Source organism: Camelina sativa, chromosome 16 (genome assembly GCF_030686135.1).
Source record: "Camelina sativa cultivar CO46 ecotype springtype chromosome 16, ASM3068613v1".
NCBI lineage: Eukaryota > Viridiplantae > Streptophyta > Magnoliopsida > Brassicales > Brassicaceae > Camelina > Camelina sativa.
In genome coordinates, this window is record NC_141895.1 from 1,875,299 (window position 1) to 1,896,612 (window position 21,314).

The 21,314-nt window shown below is 38.4% G+C and overlaps 2 protein-coding genes and 1 long non-coding RNA gene across 37 annotated transcripts; 2 read left to right on the plus strand and 1 right to left on the minus strand.

Moving 5' to 3' along the window:
• Positions 1-3,633: 3,633 nt before the first annotated feature.
• LOC147925028 (uncharacterized) lies at positions 3,634-14,270 on the minus strand. Of its 25 annotated transcripts, none has more exons than XR_015584843.1 (50): positions 14,169-14,270; positions 13,974-14,068; positions 13,789-13,822; positions 13,588-13,688; positions 13,419-13,464; positions 13,259-13,306; positions 13,088-13,147; positions 12,919-13,011; positions 12,680-12,781; positions 12,429-12,595; positions 12,086-12,337; positions 11,915-11,984; positions 11,692-11,795; positions 11,512-11,592; positions 11,355-11,420; positions 11,118-11,232; positions 10,940-11,003; positions 10,654-10,830; positions 10,341-10,511; positions 10,195-10,239; positions 10,000-10,091; positions 9,795-9,897; positions 9,606-9,686; positions 9,449-9,514; positions 9,281-9,323; positions 9,152-9,194; positions 8,974-9,037; positions 8,681-8,816; positions 8,484-8,540; positions 8,211-8,293; positions 7,919-7,990; positions 7,790-7,827; positions 7,582-7,696; positions 7,390-7,475; positions 7,102-7,218; positions 6,899-6,964; positions 6,425-6,514; positions 6,157-6,275; positions 5,860-6,063; positions 5,669-5,789; positions 5,408-5,547; positions 5,252-5,315; positions 5,029-5,165; positions 4,762-4,897; positions 4,580-4,681; positions 4,422-4,480; positions 4,218-4,334; positions 4,066-4,127; positions 3,899-3,986; positions 3,634-3,824 (listed from the first exon to the last, which is right to left on the minus strand). XR_015584843.1 is itself a non-coding variant. In XM_087492059.1 (49 exons), the coding sequence occupies exons 34-37, from the start codon at positions 7,216-7,218 to the stop codon at positions 6,263-6,265; spliced, it is 306 nt and encodes a 101-aa protein (XP_087348185.1). In that variant the 5' UTR covers positions 7,390-7,475; positions 7,582-7,696; positions 7,790-7,827; positions 7,919-7,990; positions 8,211-8,402; positions 8,484-8,540; positions 8,681-8,827; positions 8,974-9,037; positions 9,152-9,323; positions 9,444-9,514; positions 9,606-9,686; positions 9,795-9,897; positions 10,000-10,091; positions 10,195-10,239; positions 10,341-10,511; positions 10,654-10,830; positions 10,940-11,003; positions 11,118-11,232; positions 11,355-11,420; positions 11,512-11,592; positions 11,692-11,795; positions 11,915-11,984; positions 12,086-12,351; positions 12,429-12,595; positions 12,680-12,781; positions 12,919-13,011; positions 13,088-13,147; positions 13,259-13,306; positions 13,419-13,464; positions 13,588-13,688; positions 13,789-13,822; positions 13,974-14,068; positions 14,169-14,270; the 3' UTR covers positions 3,634-3,824; positions 3,899-3,986; positions 4,066-4,127; positions 4,218-4,334; positions 4,407-4,480; positions 4,580-4,681; positions 4,762-4,897; positions 5,029-5,165; positions 5,252-5,315; positions 5,408-5,547; positions 5,669-5,789; positions 5,860-6,063; positions 6,157-6,262. The 25 variants fall into 25 exon arrangements, 11 of the variants coding, with proteins under 11 accessions (XP_087348185.1, XP_087348179.1, XP_087348186.1 ...); XR_015584840.1 differs by lacking the exon at positions 3,634-3,824 and adding an exon at positions 7,265-7,301 and having other exon boundaries at positions 3,852-3,986; positions 4,407-4,480; positions 6,425-6,534; positions 7,110-7,134; XR_015584842.1 differs by lacking the exon at positions 3,634-3,824 and adding an exon at positions 7,265-7,301 and having other exon boundaries at positions 3,852-3,986; positions 4,407-4,480; positions 7,102-7,134.
• Positions 14,271-14,815: 545 nt separating this feature from the next.
• LOC147925029 (uncharacterized) lies at positions 14,816-15,786 on the plus strand. 3 transcript variants are annotated; one of them, XR_015584187.1, is made up of 5 exons: positions 14,816-14,887; positions 15,002-15,065; positions 15,175-15,351; positions 15,483-15,664; positions 15,766-15,786. It is a non-coding gene; the product is annotated as an uncharacterized LOC147925029 (long non-coding RNA). The 3 variants fall into 3 exon arrangements; XR_015584186.1 differs by having other exon boundaries at positions 15,494-15,664; XR_015584189.1 differs by having other exon boundaries at positions 15,186-15,351; positions 15,494-15,664.
• A 1-nt stretch (position 15,787) lies between these two features.
• Positions 15,788-20,075, plus strand: LOC104753244 (uncharacterized). Of its 9 annotated transcripts, none has more exons than XR_015584181.1 (19): positions 15,788-15,810; positions 15,914-16,005; positions 16,108-16,210; positions 16,319-16,399; positions 16,491-16,556; positions 16,682-16,853; positions 16,968-17,031; positions 17,189-17,324; positions 17,465-17,521; positions 17,712-17,794; positions 18,015-18,086; positions 18,178-18,215; positions 18,309-18,423; positions 18,530-18,615; positions 18,704-18,740; positions 18,880-18,912; positions 19,050-19,115; positions 19,480-19,589; positions 19,739-20,075. XR_015584181.1 is itself a non-coding variant. In XM_087490972.1 (18 exons), the coding sequence occupies exons 15-18, from the start codon at positions 18,787-18,789 to the stop codon at positions 19,749-19,751; spliced, it is 315 nt and encodes a 104-aa protein (XP_087347098.1). In that variant the 5' UTR covers positions 15,788-15,810; positions 15,914-16,005; positions 16,108-16,210; positions 16,319-16,399; positions 16,491-16,556; positions 16,682-16,853; positions 16,968-17,031; positions 17,189-17,324; positions 17,465-17,521; positions 17,712-17,794; positions 18,015-18,086; positions 18,178-18,215; positions 18,309-18,423; positions 18,530-18,615; the 3' UTR covers positions 19,752-20,075. The 9 variants fall into 9 exon arrangements, 1 of the variants encoding a protein (XP_087347098.1); XR_015584177.1 differs by lacking the exon at positions 18,704-18,740 and having other exon boundaries at positions 18,787-18,912; positions 19,739-19,857; positions 19,951-20,075; XR_015584185.1 differs by lacking the exon at positions 18,704-18,740 and having other exon boundaries at positions 16,682-16,724; positions 16,811-16,853; positions 17,178-17,324.
• Positions 20,076-21,314: the final 1,239 nt, after the last annotated feature.

Below are 21,314 nucleotides of genomic sequence, written 5' to 3' on the forward strand. Positions count from 1 at the left end.
GGCTTACTCACTCCGGTTCCTACTAGCTATGCGAGTCTGGGCTCGGCTTAGAATGTCCTACCGAAGTAAGGACGTGGATTATTTCATCACTGCACCCATGCAGAGCGCGTTTTAGAGCTGTGTGCCTGGCCAGGGCGTCAGAATGAGAGTCGATAGATTGCTCAAAAGCGTTTCATTGTGAAACTTTTATTTTTTTATTAAAGTTATAGTTGAACCTCGTGAAAGGCTGCCTACGTACCCTCGAAAGGGATCAAACCATTCGTAGTTCGGATTACACGATAATGCTCGGTAGATAGAACTTTTTTTTTTTTTTTTTTGTGAATTAATGATAATAGCGCTTCAGGTTGGCAGAATTCCACGATCTTGGAACTGGGGTGCCATTCATCTCGAGTAGCTGGTAGACGCCGGGTTTGACGATCTTGGAGATTAAGTACGGACCCTCCCAATGCGCGCCGAGTTTTCCAGCGTTCTTCTCCTTCGTATTCTTCAGCTGGGCTTGCATCTGCTGAAGTTCTTGCTTGAGGGCGCGATTCTCTGCATTCTCTGGTTGACTTAGCCCAGCACGTCGATCCATGAGCATCTGGTCAGCCTGAAAGTGCACTCTCGGCTGCTCGCCATTGGGTCCAAAGATGATCTACGGGAGCCGGGGTCTTCCGTTAACGTGGTGCTCAGCTCGCGGAGTGCCGAACTCAGCTCGCAGAGTGTTGTGCTCAGCTCGTGGAGCGTTGTGCTCAGCTCGCGAAGTGCGTGGTGCCAGTGCATCTTCGTCTCGAACCCGTCGGGAGTCAGGCTGTGGTCGCGTATGGCCCATCTGTGCCGCTTGGCCACTTATACGGTCCAGGGTTTTCCGTACAGCTTCATCGAGCGCGGCTTGACTGATAGTAACGCCTCTTCGCGCACGGCTGGGAGTATCGGCTACGTGGTTGGTTGGAGTGGTGCCGTTGGCTGCACGATCAGGCGGAGTAGTCTACGGCTTCACGTTAGTCTGGGCGACGCGCGTAGCGCCTACGGCTTCGCGGTCAGCTGGATTGTCGCCTACGGCTGCACGTTCTGGAGGGATAGCGCCATTGGCTAGGCCATTGGTTGGAGCGACGCGCGTAGCGCCTACGGCTTCGCGGTCGGTTGGATTGACGCCTTGGTGTTGGTTCGTTTTCGAATGGGTGCGGTCCCATATGGTTGGCCTTGGGGACTCCACGCGAGCTGCGGGAGATCGGGGCGTAGAGGACTCGACGCCTTCGTTGCTGGAGAGATCGGTGTGAGACATGCTTCTGGTTTTCCGAAAATGCCTTAGTCTTCAAATTCTTGTCGTCAAAGAAAGGATTCCGTCTGGCCCAACGGTGGGCGCCAAATTGTTGATGTACGAAACCGACAATATTAATAATACGAATCTTAATGGGAATAAATCGGAGTTGGTCCTTTTATTAACGTTGAATTGAAGTGAGGGTTTACGGAAAATGACAATCAAGGAGCTAAACACAGTTAATACGAAAATAATTGCTCTTCTCTCTAATTGCCCAAAAAGTCGATCTCTTTCTCTGACAACGACCTCTGGTATTTATAGTGGGCCATTGTCCTAGGGTTTCTTCTGTCCCTCTGTAAAATGACGATTTTACCCCTACGGCCAGATGGGCCAAATCCAAGACCTCAGGCCCAAAACTTCATAAGATCTTCTGTTTGGGCTTCTGTAAATGTTGGGGGCAAAGCCCATATCCAACACATTTGTTTGACAAAAAGTCCAACATTTGCTTAACGTATGCAACTTTTTTGTCCTGGACTGAACCCAACTGATCCAAAAAAAAGAGGTTTCTGTGTTACGTTGCCAGACAACAACATGAATCTGATTTTGTAACAATTTGGCTCACATGTCTTGATTTTGCATCATCTAGCTTTATTTCTTTTTGGTGGCTTGACTTCCCATAATCAGTTTGGTAGTGCTAGCTATTTTTTCAACACTCGAGTTTCCCTGCAATAATACAAAGATGAAGGTGAGACCATAGTTGGTATCAGATACCTTTTCACATTTTTGCTGATGACTGATGCATTTTGCTTGAGACAACTGTTAACTGGTTTTTTTTGCCCGATTAGCTATCTTCCTAGGAGTTTGATGCTTTTATTAAGGTTCATCGACTTGTCTCTCACACCACTTACTTGGTTCGATCGATGTCTAATGGATCAGATGGATCATCGTCATCGGCATCATCATCATCATAGTCTCAGACACCGGCGGCGAGCGATCATCTTCTCATATATAGCTCTGTTCTGAAAATAAAAATCAAAGAGAAAAAAAGATGGATTTTTGTTTAGGGTTATGATTTCTCAGGTGAGATGACATGAGATGAGTGACTATATATAGATTTAGGGTTTACAACGAAAAAAAACAAATTAGGATTACTTCTGTTTTTCCTTTTCTCTTTTTGGCATTTTTTTTTCCTTTTGTTTTAAATTTTTGGAGAAAAATTAAAATTTAACATCTCGTAACTACACTTGGGTCATTTTCTTCTTCTCTCCTCATTATATCGGGCCACTTCTTCTCACTAAACAAAACTATTTTTCTTTGCGTTGGGCCTTTATCTAAACTTCAGCCCATTATCATTTGTTACTAAACACATCAAGCCCAACTCCCTTCTTCAGTTGACTTCTCTCTCTTGTCATTGACTCCTCTCTTCACGAGTCTATCTCCGATGCGTTCTTCGCTGCTCTGTTTTGCTTCTCATCTCCTTCACTGATTCTTATTTGCTGTTGCAGGTTTGGTAGAGGAGCTCAATTCCTAACACTTTGTTTCAAATTATGCCTCTTGGATGCTAAAAAACTTTCAGTTCTTTGATCGACACATTGATTTTGGTTGATTGAAATTTAGTTTGAATGATGTTTATGCGGTTGATACTGCTCTTAAGAGTGCTCAAGGAAGGAGTAATGGAAGGAGGATCTCTGCTGCAAAATCCATTGTGGAAGTGTTCTTGGTGGCTTCAGGCCACAGGGCAAAAAAACATACCTAGTAGTGCTGTCAAGGTCTGAAACATAAAGGTTCATGCATGTGTCTGTAATCTTTATTAAGGTTCGTTTCTCTGAGGTGTGACGTCTTCGTGTTATGGAGGCACTGCAAGTAACAGCTGTTTTTGTACTCGAAAGTTTCAAATGATTGCAATGCCCTTCTTGCTCGAGAAGATGTTACGAGATTCGAGAGTGTTCTGATGGTAACTATGCAAGGGAGTATGTTCTTCATGGTTTTGTTTTCGAAACAAGGAAGAGAAGAAAGAGAGTTTAGATTAGAAAACAATAGAGTTTGGTGAACGAGTGCACGTGAAAACTGTTGACAAGTTTTGATTTTTTTGTGCGAGTGATATATCCTTATTATTGTGGTTGATATACTAACTAGCTAACAGATGAAATTTGAGTTCATATAGTAGCAAACAGAGTCATATCCTTACTGTGGTTGATATACTAGCTAACATAGAGATAGGCATGTAAATTCGAGTACTGACTAGGGGAAGAGGAGACTATAACTTGCTCTCTTCTCTATCCTGAATGAATTCTTGTGTATAAGGCTGTGTCATCACCCTCTAAATCGAATATTACTGAGCACGTTCATTGGCATTATTGCTATACGTATCGCAGAAAAGCATAAAACGATCATTCGGCTCAATCACAATATCTTCTTTAAATGTGTTTGCATGATTCTTCCCAAATATATAACAATCATAATTTGTTGTTTAAACTATGAGAGAATGTGAGGTGAACAACTTCAATTCCGTAAGGCTCTCGTGAAATTTGGGGTTATCCCACTTCTCTCACGCCTCCATACTTACTCAAGGTTACGGGTGCTTCTGCAGTTAAAACTCAGGCAGAAAATTTAATGTGAAAAGCTTCAGAAAAAAACAATATTACCAAGAGATGGAACCTCTAATGCTTTCTTCTCCTGTTGTCACTGAGAGTTTATCCTCTAAAATCTCAACTCAGTCATGGAACTGAGCGAAACCCAAGAGAGACTGAAACAACAAACAAGTTTTAGAGAGGAGCCCTACAAGTGGCGAGATGGGGAGTGATTGTTATGGAAACAAGAGTTACCTGAAACGTCATGCTATATGCTTTCCAAACCGTAGATCATACCGGAGAATATTATAAAGAACCTGCATTGTCACATATAAAGAAACAATCTGACTATGTCAATGTGATGCTTTAAAGTCAGTGATAACGGTGGAAACCTAAAAGATTTATACCTCGGACAGTTGTAATAGACTGGCAAGAACAACTATCCAATCTTTGGACTTGACAAAACACATCTGGGCCAATAGAAACTCCGCATCTAACCGGTTTTGTAGCTCACTCATTTGCAGCTGAGGACATTTATCTGAGGTAAATAAAGTTTCTCAAATATGCAGAGATATCTACATGCCATAGGGATATACGTGTTTGGTTTTCACATTGTTTCAAGCACGCTGCGGTTCAATACCATCTTCGCTGGAAACAGTCTTCAAACAACCTAGAACACAAGATAATATCAAGTTTCATAGCATAGAAAACAGTTTAGTCAATAAAAAAGAGCAGTCTAAAAAGAAAATATAGAATACAAACTGTGTACCTGCAGCTTCTTGTCCAGTCATGGTATCAACAACTAGTAACACTTCTGTGGAATTCAGAAATTTCTTCAGAATTTTAATTCGTCCATCATGCCTTTATCTATCTGTCACAAAGAGTCACTTTCATGAATAAAGCTGCAATAGAAATATGCTACAACAATGACTCTCAAAGACGAAAGATTACCTGTACCCTTACTGCAGTATCCATGATAACTACATTGACATTACTCTTTTTAGCTTCTTTTAGACCTTGCTCTTAAGCAGTATCTGCAGGTTTTACATTAGTCCCTGCTGTATAAACCGGCACACCAACCTGCAGGCTGCAACGAAGAGGGAGTATTGATTTACGGACATGTTCACACAGTAGCTCCACAAATGATAGAGTGAAACAACTACAAAAAATAAAAAAATATGGGGAAGGATTAAGGAGATGAAACAGAAACAAAACTACCTTGACCAACTGCGGATCTGGTCTGACTCCACAAATGACTCCCACTCCAACGGCTTGGTCACTTAACAGACTGAACAAACCTTCTAACAACTGGGAGACTCACCTGTTAGCAGAACCGCCAAGAGAATCCTAACAAACTGTGTAAAGTTAACTAAGATGTTAGAATTTCGAAATTAATTAAGATGAAGAAAAGGCAAGAGAGTGAGTAGTAGGGCTTACTTACTTCGATTGATGTCTACATGGATGGATCATCGGCTCCTTGTGTATCTTACATGGCCAACATACACCTTCCAGAAAGAGACATGTTAAAACATAGTACACTGATTGTCGGATCCATACCATAAGAAAAGAAAAGCAGATGAAGATTCAGAAAACAAACCTTGTTAGTTTTCAATGTAGCAACTATCAAATAATGGTAGGTGAGTCGTCTTTCTTGGGTAAGAGATCAGCGACAGCTTTGAATGGCTTCAAGGAATATTTATCAGATCAATCTTAAGGATAAAGATGTTGCTGCAGAGACTGGATTACATCAATAACAACATGGATCATCGGCCTCAGGGGTCACAAGAAAGAATCTGAGCAAGAATGAGAGAATTGTGGCTTTCTGATTTCTGAGGAAGATTAAGAGATGTGACCGAACCTTGGCCTTTTGAGTTTGGCTCTGCAAGCAGCCTCCTCGAGTCCCCACCAGCCAACAGAACAAACATCTCGACTCTTCACTTGGATCCTTGTGTATCTTCCATGGCCAAGAATACATGCACCTACCAAAAACAGACTTGTGAGTACATTGTCGGATTTATAAGAAAAGAAAAATGAAGAATATCAACAAACCTGTTTAGGTAGAGCAGAAGGGGACTTGCGACTTGAGCTGGTTGTCAAGGAAAGGCATGATAAGTGTGGAACCAGAATCTCTGAGATTAGGCTGAGGATGGTTGCCTTAGCAGGTCTCAGATTTGCAAAGGCTTTGAGACCTCATGAAGCTGAAATAACCCCTTGTCAGGCCTCAGATGCTTTTCATTGTTGTCCCATTTGTACCTTAAAATTATACCAACAAGAAAATATGAGAAAATGCATTTCCCAAAAAAATTTAGAGACAACAACATAAGTTGAACAAGAGAGAAGACAGACTCTCCAATGCCTCCAAGAAGCAATGCATCTGGCTCTTTTGGAGCTGCGGTGGTCTCCTCCGGAAAGGGAACTCCGAAAGCAGCTCCTCCTGGGCATCTCCCGAAGGCTAAATTCCACTCCTGATACAGAGCAAAAACGCAATGTCTTAGACATATCAGTGGCAAAGAAACACCCACTATGATTACCTTCCAAATGAGATTAAACAGCAACAACATCAAGAAAGAAAAAAAAGAGAAAAAAAAAAAGATAAGGGAACAATAGAGAAAACCTTCCAAAGATCCAGCTTGCTGAAGCACATTTTTGGCAATTGAGACAACCTCCGGCCGCGAGATCAGAAAGAATATCACCAAAGATTACCCTAGTCAGAACGGTATCGAACTGGAACATCACAAAGTTAAAATGTATTTTGTATGAATTATTTCAGTCAAGACATGAGCAACATTTTCACAGGCAAAGCCAAAAAGCAAAAAACATAATCCCAAGCATTTTATTCATTAGTTGTACAATGGGTCAAGTTATGGCCTGTCTTGATTAGCATGCAATACAAATTACAAAATTCTTAGTTGAACATCATACGTCTAGCAGTTCATAAGAGTCATTCTTGGAACTCTCACTTGTAGAGATAGGAAAAAAAAAAGAGGGGTTACCTGATTAGCCAAACCACGGAGAACAATATATATTATAAGAGCTGGAAAGCTATCATAATCAAACAGAGGGGATAAAAATGATTAGAATCCATTACCATATCAACAGTGATGTTCCCCACTTGAACCTTTCCATGTTCTGATTTCAGTTTCTTCAAACGGTCCTGAAATAACAAGTTGTATATGAGAAAAGAAAATAACTAGAATAGAGAGAAGAGCTTAACTGCTTGTAATATGACCTAAACTTATAGACTCCATAGCACACAAAGTGAAGCACGATTTAGTTAACAAGAGTTAGTACCCGTTCACCTTCTTCCAGGCTCCATACGTACACCTTCAAGAAGCGTTGCAAAGTATGTAAGTCATATATATAATCTCCTTCTAAAGAAGCACCAAAGATTCCTCTTTTCCCACGCATCTAAATTGTTACAATAAAAAGAAAAATTTAAGCAAATCCAACTCACTTTGTGACAAGGAAAACATATTGATTGATTCGGGGGACTGTCAAAGACAAATCTTTCTTTTAATTTTTTATGTCAATCTCAATATACATATATACACACAACCAAAAACAAGAAAATAAAAGTACCTTAGTGTTAAGTGTATGGCCCTTTCTTTGTCGATATCAGGACTTATCGATCTTCTTCATCCTCTAAGGCGCTCTATGTCTCGTCCCTGGTTTGTGAAGCACAAAAAAGGACACAAGCTTCAGAAATTATCCCCAAATCACACAACATAGAAAGAAATCTTGTAAATATGAAGAATTATACCATATATGTACCTTTATTTCGTGGTTTGAAATCCAACTTAAGAAAATGAACAAGATACTTGAAGAGGAACGGAGCTTATTCTGATTCTCAGACTAATTAACTCCTTTTAGATCAGCCCATGAAAACCTGAAATCACAAAACAAGAAAAAATCATAATAAGCAAAAGAACCAACGAAAAGCTAACTCAAAAAAGAAAGAAGAGACAATTAACGTCCTTACAATATCAGACCCGAGATTAAACGTTGACCAAGCCAAGCCTGCAGGAAAATAAAACCGACCAATAAACCTAACTAATTAGGAATAATCAACAAAAAATCAGATCAAAACTTTTGTAACAAGTAAACCAACCTTTGATTCTGATTCTGATTCCTCAGACTCATTAACTCAACTGTTCAACGTTTTGGATCAGTTGTTGAAAACCTGAAATTACAGAAAAAGAAGAAATAATAATAAGCAAAAATATCAACAAAAAGCTAACTCAAAAGAAAGTTTAAGAGAATGTTAATGTCATTACAATATCACAACCGAGAGTAAACGGCGGTGACCAAGCCAAGCATATGCAGCAAAATAAAACCAATAAACCCTAACTAGGAATGAAAAACTGTAAAACAAGGTTAGTAATATAACAAGTAAAACTTACTGTAAAGTGTATGGCTTCTTTCTTTGTTGATATGAGGATTTTTTCGATCTTCTTCATCCTCTAAGGCGCTCCATGTGTAGCTCCTGGTTTGTGAAGCACAAAAGGATACAAGCTTCAAAAATTATCCCCAAATTACACAAGATAAGAGGAGAAATCTTGTGTAATTTCATTTTGGAATCAGCTGTTGAAAACCTAAGCTAACTCAAAATGAGAAAGATTAAGAGACTGTTAACGTCCTAACAAATTCAGACCCGGGATGAAAAATGAACAAACCTTCTAATTCTGATTCATCATACTCATCAACTCCTTTTGGAATCAGCGGTTTAAAACCTGAAATCACAGAACAAGAAGAATCATAATAAGCAAAAGAAAGAAGGAAAAGCTAATGCAAGAGAAAGATGAAGAGACATAAGCAAAAGAAAGAAGGAAAAGCTAATGCAAGAGAAAGATGAAGAGACAGTTAATGAAACCTTGGCCTTTGAGTTTGATCTGCTGCAAGCAGTCTTCCACCAGTCAATTGAACAAACAACTCGGCTCCTTCAAGAGCCTTGGATTCCAGCCAATCCTCCACCCATCAATCCTACTAGTCAGCTCATCAAGTACAATCTGCAAAATAGCTACGATAAGCCACAATAATTGTAAGTAAGCATTTAAGAACAATCTCAACCATCAAATAATTGACAAGTTCATTTACAGAAAATTTAATGTAGAAGAGGTCTACGCTCTAAGAACACTAAAATAAAATAAAAGGGAAAGAGGAGACCATCAAAGAGGTAACAGGAACCGACGACGACAGATCAAAGGCATTCCTTCAAGTTCAAGATAAACTGAGACATAACAGAACAAAGGTTTAAATTATATGGTTGTAATAAAGAATGATAATAAAAATATATGTAGCATACAAGAAACCTAAAAGATGACAGACCAGAAGAAAGATTTACCATAACAGAGTGGACCTTTGGGAAGACCTTCAAGGCAAACAACCTAGAATTCAAACCAGCACAAGCACGAACAATGATGCCAGCCTGTGGATATGAAACCAAAACACACACATATATAAAGGCACGAACTTTATCATATATATTAGTCCCCCTCCCCCGGTGCCTCCACGATCTGCATAAAAGAGAGATATAGATTCATTAAAAAGACACTGAATACAAATAACAGTTAAAAAAAGAGGACAAAGTTTAAGAGCAAACTCGTGTAGGATAAAAAAAAAAATCATTAGAATACATAACTTTATCAGCAGTGGTGTTGTCCACTTGAACCTTTCCATGCTCCGATTTCAGTTTCTTCAAACGGTCCTGAAATTGGAAGTTGTATATGAGAGTTAGAAGAAGAGAGAATCCTATAATGAGGATGAAAAAAAATATCTAAACAGGGAATTTTACTTACAGATGGTTAAGCAGAGGATTTAGAAGAAGACGAACTTGTTGAGGTATGTCAAGTATCATAACATCTACTTCAAGGACTCCTCTGCATTGAGAAAAAATAACTCATCAGATCCAATAATACAATACAACAATGTTGGAAGTTCATATTATATAAAGTTGAAAAAAAAGATACTAAGAAGAGCAAACTAACCTTCTCTTAATTTGATAGACTGGAAACAGCAGTAGAGGCACTCACCTCCCAAACCCGGCAACAAAGTGGACCACCGCCAAGAGATACAAGAACAACGGAGATCCTAAAAAAGGAAGTTAGACTAATCCAACAAGCAATAACGATGGTGGTGAAGTGAAAAAGAAAGAGACCAAATTATATGCGAAGATGTATAAAAAAAGCAAACCTCTGGTTTAGAGAGGAGCTTAAGTAAGAGCCCGATTGAAGAAGGCCATCTCCATGTAGATTACTTGACTGCAGTGTTGGCTGGCTCGGAACCTGAGAGAGAGAGAGAGAGAGAGAGCGAGACCAAACAAAATCGTCAGGTGATATGTTGTTAACGTCCTAACAAATACAGACCCGGAATGAAAAATGAACAAACCTTCTACTTCTGATTCCTCATACCCATTAACTCCTTTTGAATCAGCTGTTTAAAACATGAAATCACAGAACAAGAAGAATCATAATAAGCAAAAGAAAGAAGGAAAAGCTAATTCAAGAGAAAGATAAAGAGACAGTTAATGAAACCTTGGCCTTTAAATTTGATCTGCTGCAAGCAGTCTTCAACCAGTCAATTGAACAACAACTCGGCTCTACACTTGGCTCCTTCTGTTGTGTATCTTCCATGTCCATCAAGAGCCTTGGATTTCACCCAATCCTCCACCCATCAATCCTATTAGATAGCTCATCAAGTACAATCTGCAAAATAGCTATGATAAGCTACAGTTCAGTCAAGATTACCTAGCCAACAACAAAGGCTAAATAGCTCATGGGTACAAAAAGGAAACAGAGAAGAAAAAAACTCGGCTCTGCACTTGGCTCGGCTCAGAAAAAAACAAACCTTGGCCTTTGAGTTTGATCTGCAAGCAGTTGTCTTACACTAGTCAACTGAACAAACAACGGCTCTGCACTTGGCTCCTTCTGTTGTGTATCTTCCTTGTCCATCAAGAGTCTTGGATTTCACCCAATCCTCATCCCATCAATCCTACTAGCTCATCATGTACAATCTGCGACATAGCTATGATAAGCCACAATAATTGTAAGTAAGCATTTAAGAACAATCTCAACCATCAAATAATTGACAAGTTCATTTGTAGAAAATTTCATGTAGAAGGGAAAGAGGAGACCATCAAAGAGGTAACAGGAACCGACGACGACAGATAAAAGGCATCCCTTCAAGTTCAAGGTAAACTGAGACATAACAGAACAAAGGTTAACTTATATGGTTGTAATAAAGAAGATAATAAAAAAAAAATGTAGCATACAAGAAACCTAAAAAGATGACAGACCAGAAGAAAGATTTACCATAACAGAGTGGACCTTTGGGAAGACCTTCAAGGCAAACAACCTAGAATTCAAACCAGCACAAGCACGAACTTTATCATATATATTAGTCCCCCTCCCCCGGTGCCTCCACGATCTGCATAAAAGAGAGATATAGATTCATTAAAAAGACACTGAATACAAATAACAGTTGAAAAAAGAGGACAAAGTTTAAGAGCAAACTCGTGTAGGATAAAAAAAAATCATTAGAATACATACCATATCAGCAGTGGTGTTCTCCACTTGAACCTTTCCATGCTCCGATTTAATTTTCTTCAAACGGTCCTGAAATTGGAAGTCGTATATGAGAGTTAGAAGACAAGAGAATTCTATAATGACAATGAAAAAAAATATCTAAACGAGGAATTTTACTTACAGATGGTTAAGCAGAGGATTTAGAAGAAGACAAACTTGTTGAGGTATGTCAAGTATCAAAACATCTCCTCCAAGGACTCCTCTGCATTCAGAAAAAAACTCATCAGATCCAATGAAATACAATAATGTTGGAAGTTCGTATTATAAAGTTGAAAAAAGATGCTAAGAAGAGCAAACTAACCTTCTCTTAATTTGATAGACTGGAAACAGCAGTAGAAGCACTCACCTCCCAAACCCGGCAACAAAAGTGGACCAGCACCAAGAGATACAAGAACGACGGAGATCCTAAAAACAATGAATGATAAAAAAGGAATTTAGACAAATCCAACAATCAATAACAATATGGTGAAGTGAAAAAGAAAGAGACCAAATTATATGCGAAGATGTGTACAAAAAAAGCAAACCTCTGGTTTAGAAGAGGAACAAGGCCATATATATTGCTTGGATGCTGCAATGTTGGCTTTCTCGGAACCTCTGAGTGAGAGAGAGAGGGAGAACAAAATCATCAGGTGATATAGTTAGCCAATGGAGAAGAGCGAATCATAGAATTAGTATAAGGAACAAGTAGGAGTTACCTCTTCTTATCAAATACCACCAAAGCAAGCAGCTCAGATGATCGATCAGTCCCCTCTCACTCACTCACTCCTCATCTGCTCCGATTTTCAGACAAAAGGGGAAGGAAGGAAGGGAGATTCAGACGATGGGGCTCCAAAACGACGACGTCTCATCAACTAATGGACCCTCAAAAAAGAATATGATGGGCCAACTATCACCAAAGGCCCAATCAATTCTCTCAAAACGATGTCGTTCAATGATTATCTTCTTCGCTAAACATCAACCACTAGAATCAGTTTGAAGTTAATTAAACTTGAAACAGAACAAAAATAAAGAAAAGCAGAGGAATTTGAGATTACTTACAGAGCAAGAAGAGGATTTTTCCATCTTTGGTCATAAAGTAGTGATGAGGAGGAAAGAGTTTCAATGACGCAGTGAGATATGGAGTGGAGTAGAATGATGTTGTAACAATTTGGCTCCCACGTGTCTTGATAGTTCTAGCTGGCTATGTTTTTGAAACACTCGTTTCCCTGCAGTAAGGCCATCAACACACAGACACACACAAAAAATCTATTACAAGAAGAACGTGAATGGTTATTAAGAATGTGAGGTACCTTTTAACATATTTCTGATGAATTCCTTTGGCTTGAGAAAAACTGTGACTGGTTTGTTTGGCTTGAGTGCAGATGGATTTCTCCGCATCCCGGAGATTAGTGCTGAATGAACAAGAAGAAGAAGAAGAAGAAGAAGAAGAAGGAGAAGAAGAAAACGAATTAGAATGGCCTCTCATGATCTCACTCAACATCAATACAATCTCACAAATAATGATATAGAACCTGGCCATGTTGTCTACCTCTGTGCTTGCTTTGGTAGGTAGGAGAAAGTTGTTATTCCCTGAGGCTTGCTTTATGTGTTGTAGCAACTGGTTCTAACACGGCTCTTTATCCTGCAATAACATATAAGAATGGCTAAAAATAGTAGAGTTGACCTTAAACAGTAGTGAAGGATGATTGAAACAAAACCTGGAGGGGTTCTTCTTCTTGGACGGTGCTCATGGAGCTATGTTTGTGACACTCCTTTCCCTGCAATTAGTGAGACAATCATCAATCAACACATGGAATTTTTTTTAATTAAAAAAGCATATAGAATCAGTCAAATAAGTAAATAAGAAGAGAGTAGTTAAAGAGAAATACGCCATGGAAACAAAAAACAAGGTCCTCCCATCCTCACTTGCACCATATCTGAATTCATCAAGAAGAAGAAGAAAAAAGATATGGAATTCAGTAGCATAACCAGGATTAAGCACAATCAAACGTCAAAGTAACAACCATTAAAAAGCAAAAGTTGCATAACCTGTGATCCCCACGCTTTGGCCAAAAGATGCCGTAAAACCCCAAACCTGAAACACCACCAGATCAAAAAAGGAAGTTAGAGAAATCGAACAAGAAACAACAACGATGGTGGTGAAGTGATGAATAAGACCAGATTATATGCGAAGATGTATAAGAAAAAAAACGCAAACCTCTGGTTTAGAGAGGAGCTTAAGTAAGAGCCCGATTGAAGAAGGCTAACAAGTCCATCTCCTTGGACATTACTTGACTGCAGTGTCGGCTGGCTCGGAACCTAAGAGAGAGAGCGAGAACAAACAAAATCGTCAGGAGATATGTTAGTCAATGGAGAAGAGAATTTGCCAATAATAATAAAACAGAGAACAACCCCTTACCGAGTAATGGCTGCAGTGTTGGCTGGCTCGGAACCTGAGAGAGAGAGAGAGAGCGAACAAAAATATCAATGGAGAAGAAGCAGAAGAAGAAGAAGAAGAAGAAGAAGAAGAAGAAGAAGAAGATTTGCCAATAATAAAATAAAGGTCTGAAATCGAAGCCCCATGAAACCCTAATTCTCGCATACCGATTAATTTGGAGCATCGCATCGCATCGCTAGATAATAATAAGGAACCCATGGGGCTTTAAATTCGAAGCTTCAGGAACCCTAATTCTCCATACCTACAAGAAAAACATCATACAACCAGTCGCGATCAACAAAATTTAAAAAGCAAATTCGACTCACACAATTCATGGATTCTATTGAGTGGTAGATTCGAACCATCATCATCATCTTGCTCTCTCTCTCTCTCTCTCTCTCTCTCTCTCTCTATCTCTCAAAAATAGTAGTATGAACACTTTTTGTTGGGAAGAAATAAGAAAGAGATGAAGATGAGAGCCTCTATTTATAAACAAGTGTTACGTTTTCACCTGACGAAAAGGAAATTCTTATTTTGTATTGTAAAAGTAAAGGAAATTACAAATTGGGCTTTCACCTTGTTGGGCCTTGACTTGTCGGTTTTCTTTTTATATCACTCAGTCAATTTTTTTATAAAGGAAATAAATAATTGTGCCTTCACTTTAATTATTAAATTAATAGTTGGATTACAAGACAACCGTTAATACATTATTAATTAAAATAAATACATTAAGAAATAATTAATATAGCCGTTGGTGAACAAGCCTAGTTTTTGCCTTTTTACGCTTCATCCAGTTGTTTGTTCCACCAAAAATAAAAATAGAACCATTCTCACATAATTATGATGATCACGGAAGAATGGTTCACGTAATTATGTTTCAAACTTTTCTGGGGCTTTGTTTTTGTTTTTTTTTTTGAATAAGTTGAGAAAATAAAAAAATTAAGATCATAAAAATAGTATATTGACATTGTTACATGTAACAAACAGCTTAGATAAAACACCTCTCATTGTTCGTGCTTGTGCTGGTTTGAATTCTAGGTTGTTTGCCTTGAAGGTCTTCCCAAAGGTCCACTCTGTTATGGTAAATCTTTCTTCTGGTCTGTCATCTTTTTAGGTTTCTTGTATGCTACATTTTTTTTTTATTATCTTCTTTATTACAACCATATAAGTTAACCTTTGTTCTGTTATGTCTCAGTTTACCTTGAACTTGAAGGGATGCCTTTTATCTGTCGTCGTCGGTTCCTGTTACCTCTTTGATGGTCTCCTCTTTCCCTTCTACATGAAATTTTCTACAAATGAACTTGTCAATTATTTGATGGTTGAGATTGTTCTTAAATGCTTACTTACAATTATTGTGGCTTATCATAGCTATGTCGCAGATTGTACATGATGAGCTAGTAGGATTGATGGGATGAGGATTGGGTGAAATCCAAGACTCTTGATGGACAAGGAAGATACACAACAGAAGGAGCCAAGTGCAGAGCCGTTGTTTGTTCAGTTGACTAGTGTAAGACAACTGCTTGCAGATCAAACTCAAAGGCCAAGGTTTGTTTTTTTCTGAGCCGAGCCAAGTGCAGAGCCGAGTTTTTTTCTTCTCTGTTTCCTTTTTGTACCCATGAGCTATTTAGCCTTTGTTGTTGGCTAGGTAATCTTGACTGAACTGTAGCTTATCATAGCTATTTTGCAGATTGTACTTGATGAGCTATCTAATAGGATTGATGGGTGGAGGATTGGGTGAAATCCAAGGCTCTTGATGGACATGGAAGATACACAACAGAAGGAGCCAAGTGTAGAGCCGAGTTGTTGTTCAATTGACTGGTTGAAGACTGCTTGCAGCAGATCAAATTTAAAGGCCAAGGTTTCATTAACTGTCTCTTTATCTTTCTCTTGAATTAGCTTTTCCTTCTTTCTTTTGCTTATTATGATTCTTCTTGTTCTGTGATTTCATGTTTTAAACAGCTGATTCAAAAGGAGTTAATGAGTATGAGGAATCAGAAGTAGAAGGTTTGTTCATTTTTCATTCCGGGTCTGTATTTGTTAGGACGTTAACAACATATCACCTGACGATTTTGTTTGGTCTCGCTCTCTCTCTCTCTCTCTCTCTCAGGTTCCGAGCCAGCCAACACTGCAGTCAAGTAATCTACATGGAGATGGCCTTCTTCAATCGGGCTCTTACTTAAGCTCCTCTCTAAACCAGAGGTTTGCTTTTTTTATACATCTTCGCATATAATTTGGTCTCTTTCTTTTTCACTTCACCACCATCGTTATTGCTTGTTGGATTAGTCTAACTTCCTTTTTTAGGATCTCCGTTGTTCTTGTATCTCTTGGCGGTGGTCCACTTTGTTGCCGGGTTTGGGAGGTGAGTGCCTCTACTGCTGTTTCCAGTCTATCAAATTAAGAGAAGGTTAGTTTGCTCTTCTTAGTATCTTTTTTTTCAACTTTATATAATATGAACTTCCAACATTGTTGTATTGTATTATTGGATCTGATGAGTTATTTTTTCTCAATGCAGAGGAGTCCTTGAAGTAGATGTTATGATACTTGACATACCTCAACAAGTTCGTCTTCTTCTAAATCCTCTGCTTAACCATCTGTAAGTAAAATTCCCTGTTTAGATATTTTTTTTCATCCTCGTTATAGGATTCTCTCTTCTTCTAACTCTCATATACAACTTCCAATTTCAGGACCGTTTGAAGAAACTGAAATCGGAGCATGGAAAGGTTCAAGTGGACAACACCACTGCTGATAAAGTTATGTATTCTAATGATTTTTTTTTTTATCCTACACGAGTTTGCTCTTAAACTTTGTCCTCTTTTTTTAACTGTTATTTGTATTCAGTGTCTTTTTAATGAATCTATATCTCTCTTTTATGCAGATCGTGGAGGCACCGGGGGAGGGGGACTAATATATATGATAAAGTTCGTGCCTTTATATATGTGTGTGTTTTGGTTTCATATCCACAGGCTGGCATCATTGTTCGTGCTTGTGCTGGTTTGAATTCTAGGTTGTTTGCCTTGAAGGTCTTCCCAAAGGTCCACTCTGTTATGGTAAATCTTTCTTCTGGTCTGTCATCTTTTAGGTTTCTTGTATGCTACATATATTTTTATTATCATTCTTTATTACAACCATATAATTTAAACCTTTGTTCTGTTATGTCTCAGTTTATCTTGAACTTGAAGGAATGCCTTTGATCTGTCGTCGTCGGTTCCTGTTACCTCTTTGATGGTCTCCTCTTTCCCTTTTATTTTATTTTAGTGTTCTTAGAGCGTAGACCTCTTCTACATTAAATTTTCTGTAAATGAACTTGTCAATTATTTGATGGTTGAGATTGTTCTTAAATGCTTACTTACAATTATTGTGGCTTATCGTAGCTATTTTGCAGATTGTACTTGATGAGCTGACTAGTAGGATTGATGGGTGGAGGATTGGCTGGAATCCAAGGCTCTTGAAGGAGCCGAGTTGTTTGTTCAATTGACTGGTGGAAGACTGCTTGCAGCAGATCAAACTCAAAGGCCAAGGTTTCATTAACTGTCTCTTCATCTTTCTCTTGCATTAGCTTTTCCTTCTTTCTTTTGCTTATGTCTCTTCATCTTTCTCTTGCATTAGCTTTTCCTTCTTTCTTTTGCTTATTATGATTCTTCTTGTTCTGTGATTTCAGGTTTTAAACCGCTGATTCCAAAAGGAGTTGATGAGTATGATGAATCAGAATTAGAAGGTTTGTTCATTTTTCATCCCGGGTCTGAATTTGTTAGGACGTTAACAGTCTCTTAATCTTTCTCATTTTGAGTTAGCTTAGGTTTTCAACAGCTGATTCCAAAATGAAATTACACAAGATTTCTCCTCTTATCTTGTGTAATTTGGGGATAATTTTTGAAGCTTGTATCCTTTTGTGCTTCACAAACCAGGAGCTACACATGGAGCGCCTTAGAGGATGAAGAAGATCGAAAAAATCCTCATATCAACAAAGAAAGAAGCCATACACTTTACAGTAAGTTTTACTTGTTATATTACTAACCTTGTTTTACAGTTTTTCATTCCTAGTTAGGGTTTATTGGTTTTATTTTGCTGCATATGCTTGGCTTGGTCACCGCCGTTTAATCTCGGTTGTGATATTGTAATGACATTAACATTCTCTTAAACTTTCTTTTGAGTTAGCTTTTTGTTGATATTTTTGCTTATTATTATTTCTTCTTTTTCTGTAATTTCAGGTTTTCAACAACTGATCCAAAACGTTGAACAGTTGAGTTAATGAGTCTGAGGAATCAGAATCAGAATCAAAGGTTGGTTTACTTGTTACAAAAGTTTTGATCTGATTTTTTGTTGATTATTCCTAATTAGTTAGGTTTATTGGTCGGTTTTATTTTCCTGCAGGCTTGGCTTGGTCAACGTTTAATCTCGGGTCTGATATTGTAAGGACGTTAATTGTCTCTTCTTTCTTTTTTGAGTTAGCTTTTCGTTGGTTCTTTTGCTTATTATGATTTTTTCTTGTTTTGTGATTTCAGGTTTTCATGGGCTGATCTAAAAGGAGTTAATTAGTCTGAGAATCAGAATAAGCTCCGTTCCTCTTCAAGTATCTTGTTCATTTTCTTAAGTTGGATTTCAAACCACGAAATAAAGGTACATATATGGTATAATTCTTCATATTTACAAGATTTCTTTCTATCTTGTGTGATTTGGGGATAATTTCTGAAGCTTGTGTCCTTTTTTGTGCTTCACAAACCAGGGACGAGACATAGAGCGCCTTAGAGGATGAAGAAGATCGATAAGTCCTGATATCGACAAAGAAAGGGCCATACACTTAACACTAAGGTACTTTTATTTTCTTGTTTTTGGTTGTGTGTATATATGTATATTGAGATTGACATAAAAAATTAAAAGAAAGATTTGTCTTTGACAGTCCCCCGAATCAATCAATATGTTTTCCTTGTCACAAAGTGAGTTGGATTTGCTTAAATTTTTCTTTTTATTGTAACAATTTAGATGCGTGGGAAAAGAGGAATCTTTGGTTTTGTTGCTGCTTCTTTAGAAGGAGATTATATATATGACTTACATACTTTGCAACGCTTCTTGAAGGTGTACGTATGGAGCCTGGAAGAAGGTGAACGGGTACTAACTCTTGTTAACTAAATCGTGCTTCACTTTGTGTGCTATGGAGTCTATAAGTTTAGGTCATATTACAAGCAGTTAAGCTCTTCTCTCTATTCTAGTTATTTTCTTTTCTCATATACAACTTGTTATTTCAGGACCGTTTGAAGAAACTGAAATCAGAACATGGAAAGATTCAAGTGGGGAACATCACTGTTGATATGGTAATGGATTCTAATCATTTTTATCCCCTCTGTTTGATTATGATAGCTTTCCAGCTCTTATAATATATATTGTTCTCCGTGGTTTGGCTAATCAGGTAACCCCTCTTTTTTTTTTCCTATCTCTACAAGTGAGAGTTCCAAGAATGACTCTTATGAACTGCTAGACGTATGATGTTCAACTAAGAATTTTGTGATTTGTATTGCATGCTAATCAAGACAGGCCATAACTTGACCCATTGTACAACTAATGAATAAAATGCTTGGGATTATGTTTTTTGCTTTTTGGCTTTGCCTGTGAAAATGTTGCTCATGTCTTGACTGAAATAATTCATACAAAATACATTTTAACTTTGTGATGTTCCAGTTCGATACCGTTCTGACTAGGGTAATCTTTGGTGATATTCTTTCTGATCTCGCGGCCGGAGGTTGTCTCAATTGCCAAAAATGTGCTTCAGCAAGCTGGATCTTTGGAAGGTTTTCTCTATTGTTCCCTTATCTTTTTTTTTTTCTCTTTTTTTTCTTTCTTGATGTTGTTGCTGTTTAATCTCATTTGGAAGGTAATCATAGTGGGTGTTTCTTTGCCACTGATATGTCTAAGACATTGCGTTTTTGCTCTGTATCAGGAGTGGAATTTAGCCTTCGGGAGATGCCCAGGAGGAGCTGCTTTCGGAGTTCCCTTTCCGGAGGAGACCACCGCAGCTCCAAAAGAGCCAGATGCATTGCTTCTTGGAGGCATTGGAGAGTCTGTCTTCTCTCTTGTTCAACTTATGTTGTTGTCTCTAAATTTTTTTGGGAAATGCATTTTCTCATATTTTCTTGTTGGTATAATTTTAAGGTACAAATGGGACAACAATGAAAAGCATCTGAGGCCTGACAAGGGGTTATTTCAGCTTCATGAGGTCTCAAAGCCTTTGCAAATCTGAGACCTGCTAAGGCAACCATCCTCAGCCTAATCTCAGAATTTCTTGGTAGTCTGAACTTTGTTTCTTTTGTGAACTTCAAATTATTGTTTTTTTTATACAGTTAATGGATGCTTTCACCTTGAAGACAGATGTAGCAGAAGGTGTTGATCTCAACAGCTTACCGGAGGTCTGTTGAATTATCAGTTTATCAAAACTGATCGTAATTCATATCTTTCTCGTTCTGTGGTGGGACAGTATCATTAAATATGATGTCTCACGGTAACAGGTATTTATTTTGGAGAGCCAAGGGGAATGGGCATAAAGACCAATGAATATGGCGAAGAAGTTGGGTTATATACTGAGGTTTATGCTACCCACGAGGTTCTTTATTGAAAATCTCAGTTCTCAGATGCAGATGGACTAAGCATTTCTTATGTTCTAAGATTGATAGAATTTTGCTCTTGTTGCCTTTGAGACTGCTAGGAAACGGCTTGACAAGATGTGTTCTCTTGTTTCCTGTGCAACGTATATAACACTGATGCTAATGCGATTTGTTTCTCTGCAGGCCTCAGTTTTATGGAGGAAACGAGTAACAGCACTAGCGTCTGAATGTCCTGATGTTGAGCTGTCACACATGTATATTGACATATATTGACAACGCCGCTATGCAGCTTGTTCGTGACCCCAAACAGGTACGCGTATTTACCAAACTATTCAGCGTTGATAGCGCTTTGAAAATTATGTAAATAGGGTTTGATGGTTTCATATATGCAGTTTGACACCATTGTTACAAACAACATCTTTTTGGTGATATATTTATCCGATTAAGCTGCCATCTGCTCAGTGATTCGGTACATTATAAAACAATCTGATCTTTGTCTGAACATAAACCCGTCATGTTTTGTACTGGGACCTGGACTCTTTGAACCTATTCATGGTTATGCACCTGATATTGCTGGGCAGGTTCTAACTCTCTATTCTACAGACAAACACTGCGTTTATATCAAAACTACTTGTATGCCAAAAAATAGTTTCTAACTATGACATTGCTGGACAGGTTCTAACTCCTCGGTTCTTTAAATTTTTCAGGATAAGGCAAACCTGTTGGCAACCATTCTTAGCGCTGCAGTGCTCCGCATATATAATCATATGGCATTTGCTCATTTTTGCCAGTTCTGCGGCTCCTTCATGCAGCAGATACTGGAGATGCGGAACAGTGAGGTAAAAAAGGAAAAGTCAGAGGGAAATCAAATTCTCTTAATGACCCTGTAGATCTTTCTTTTGCTAGATTGTGGTT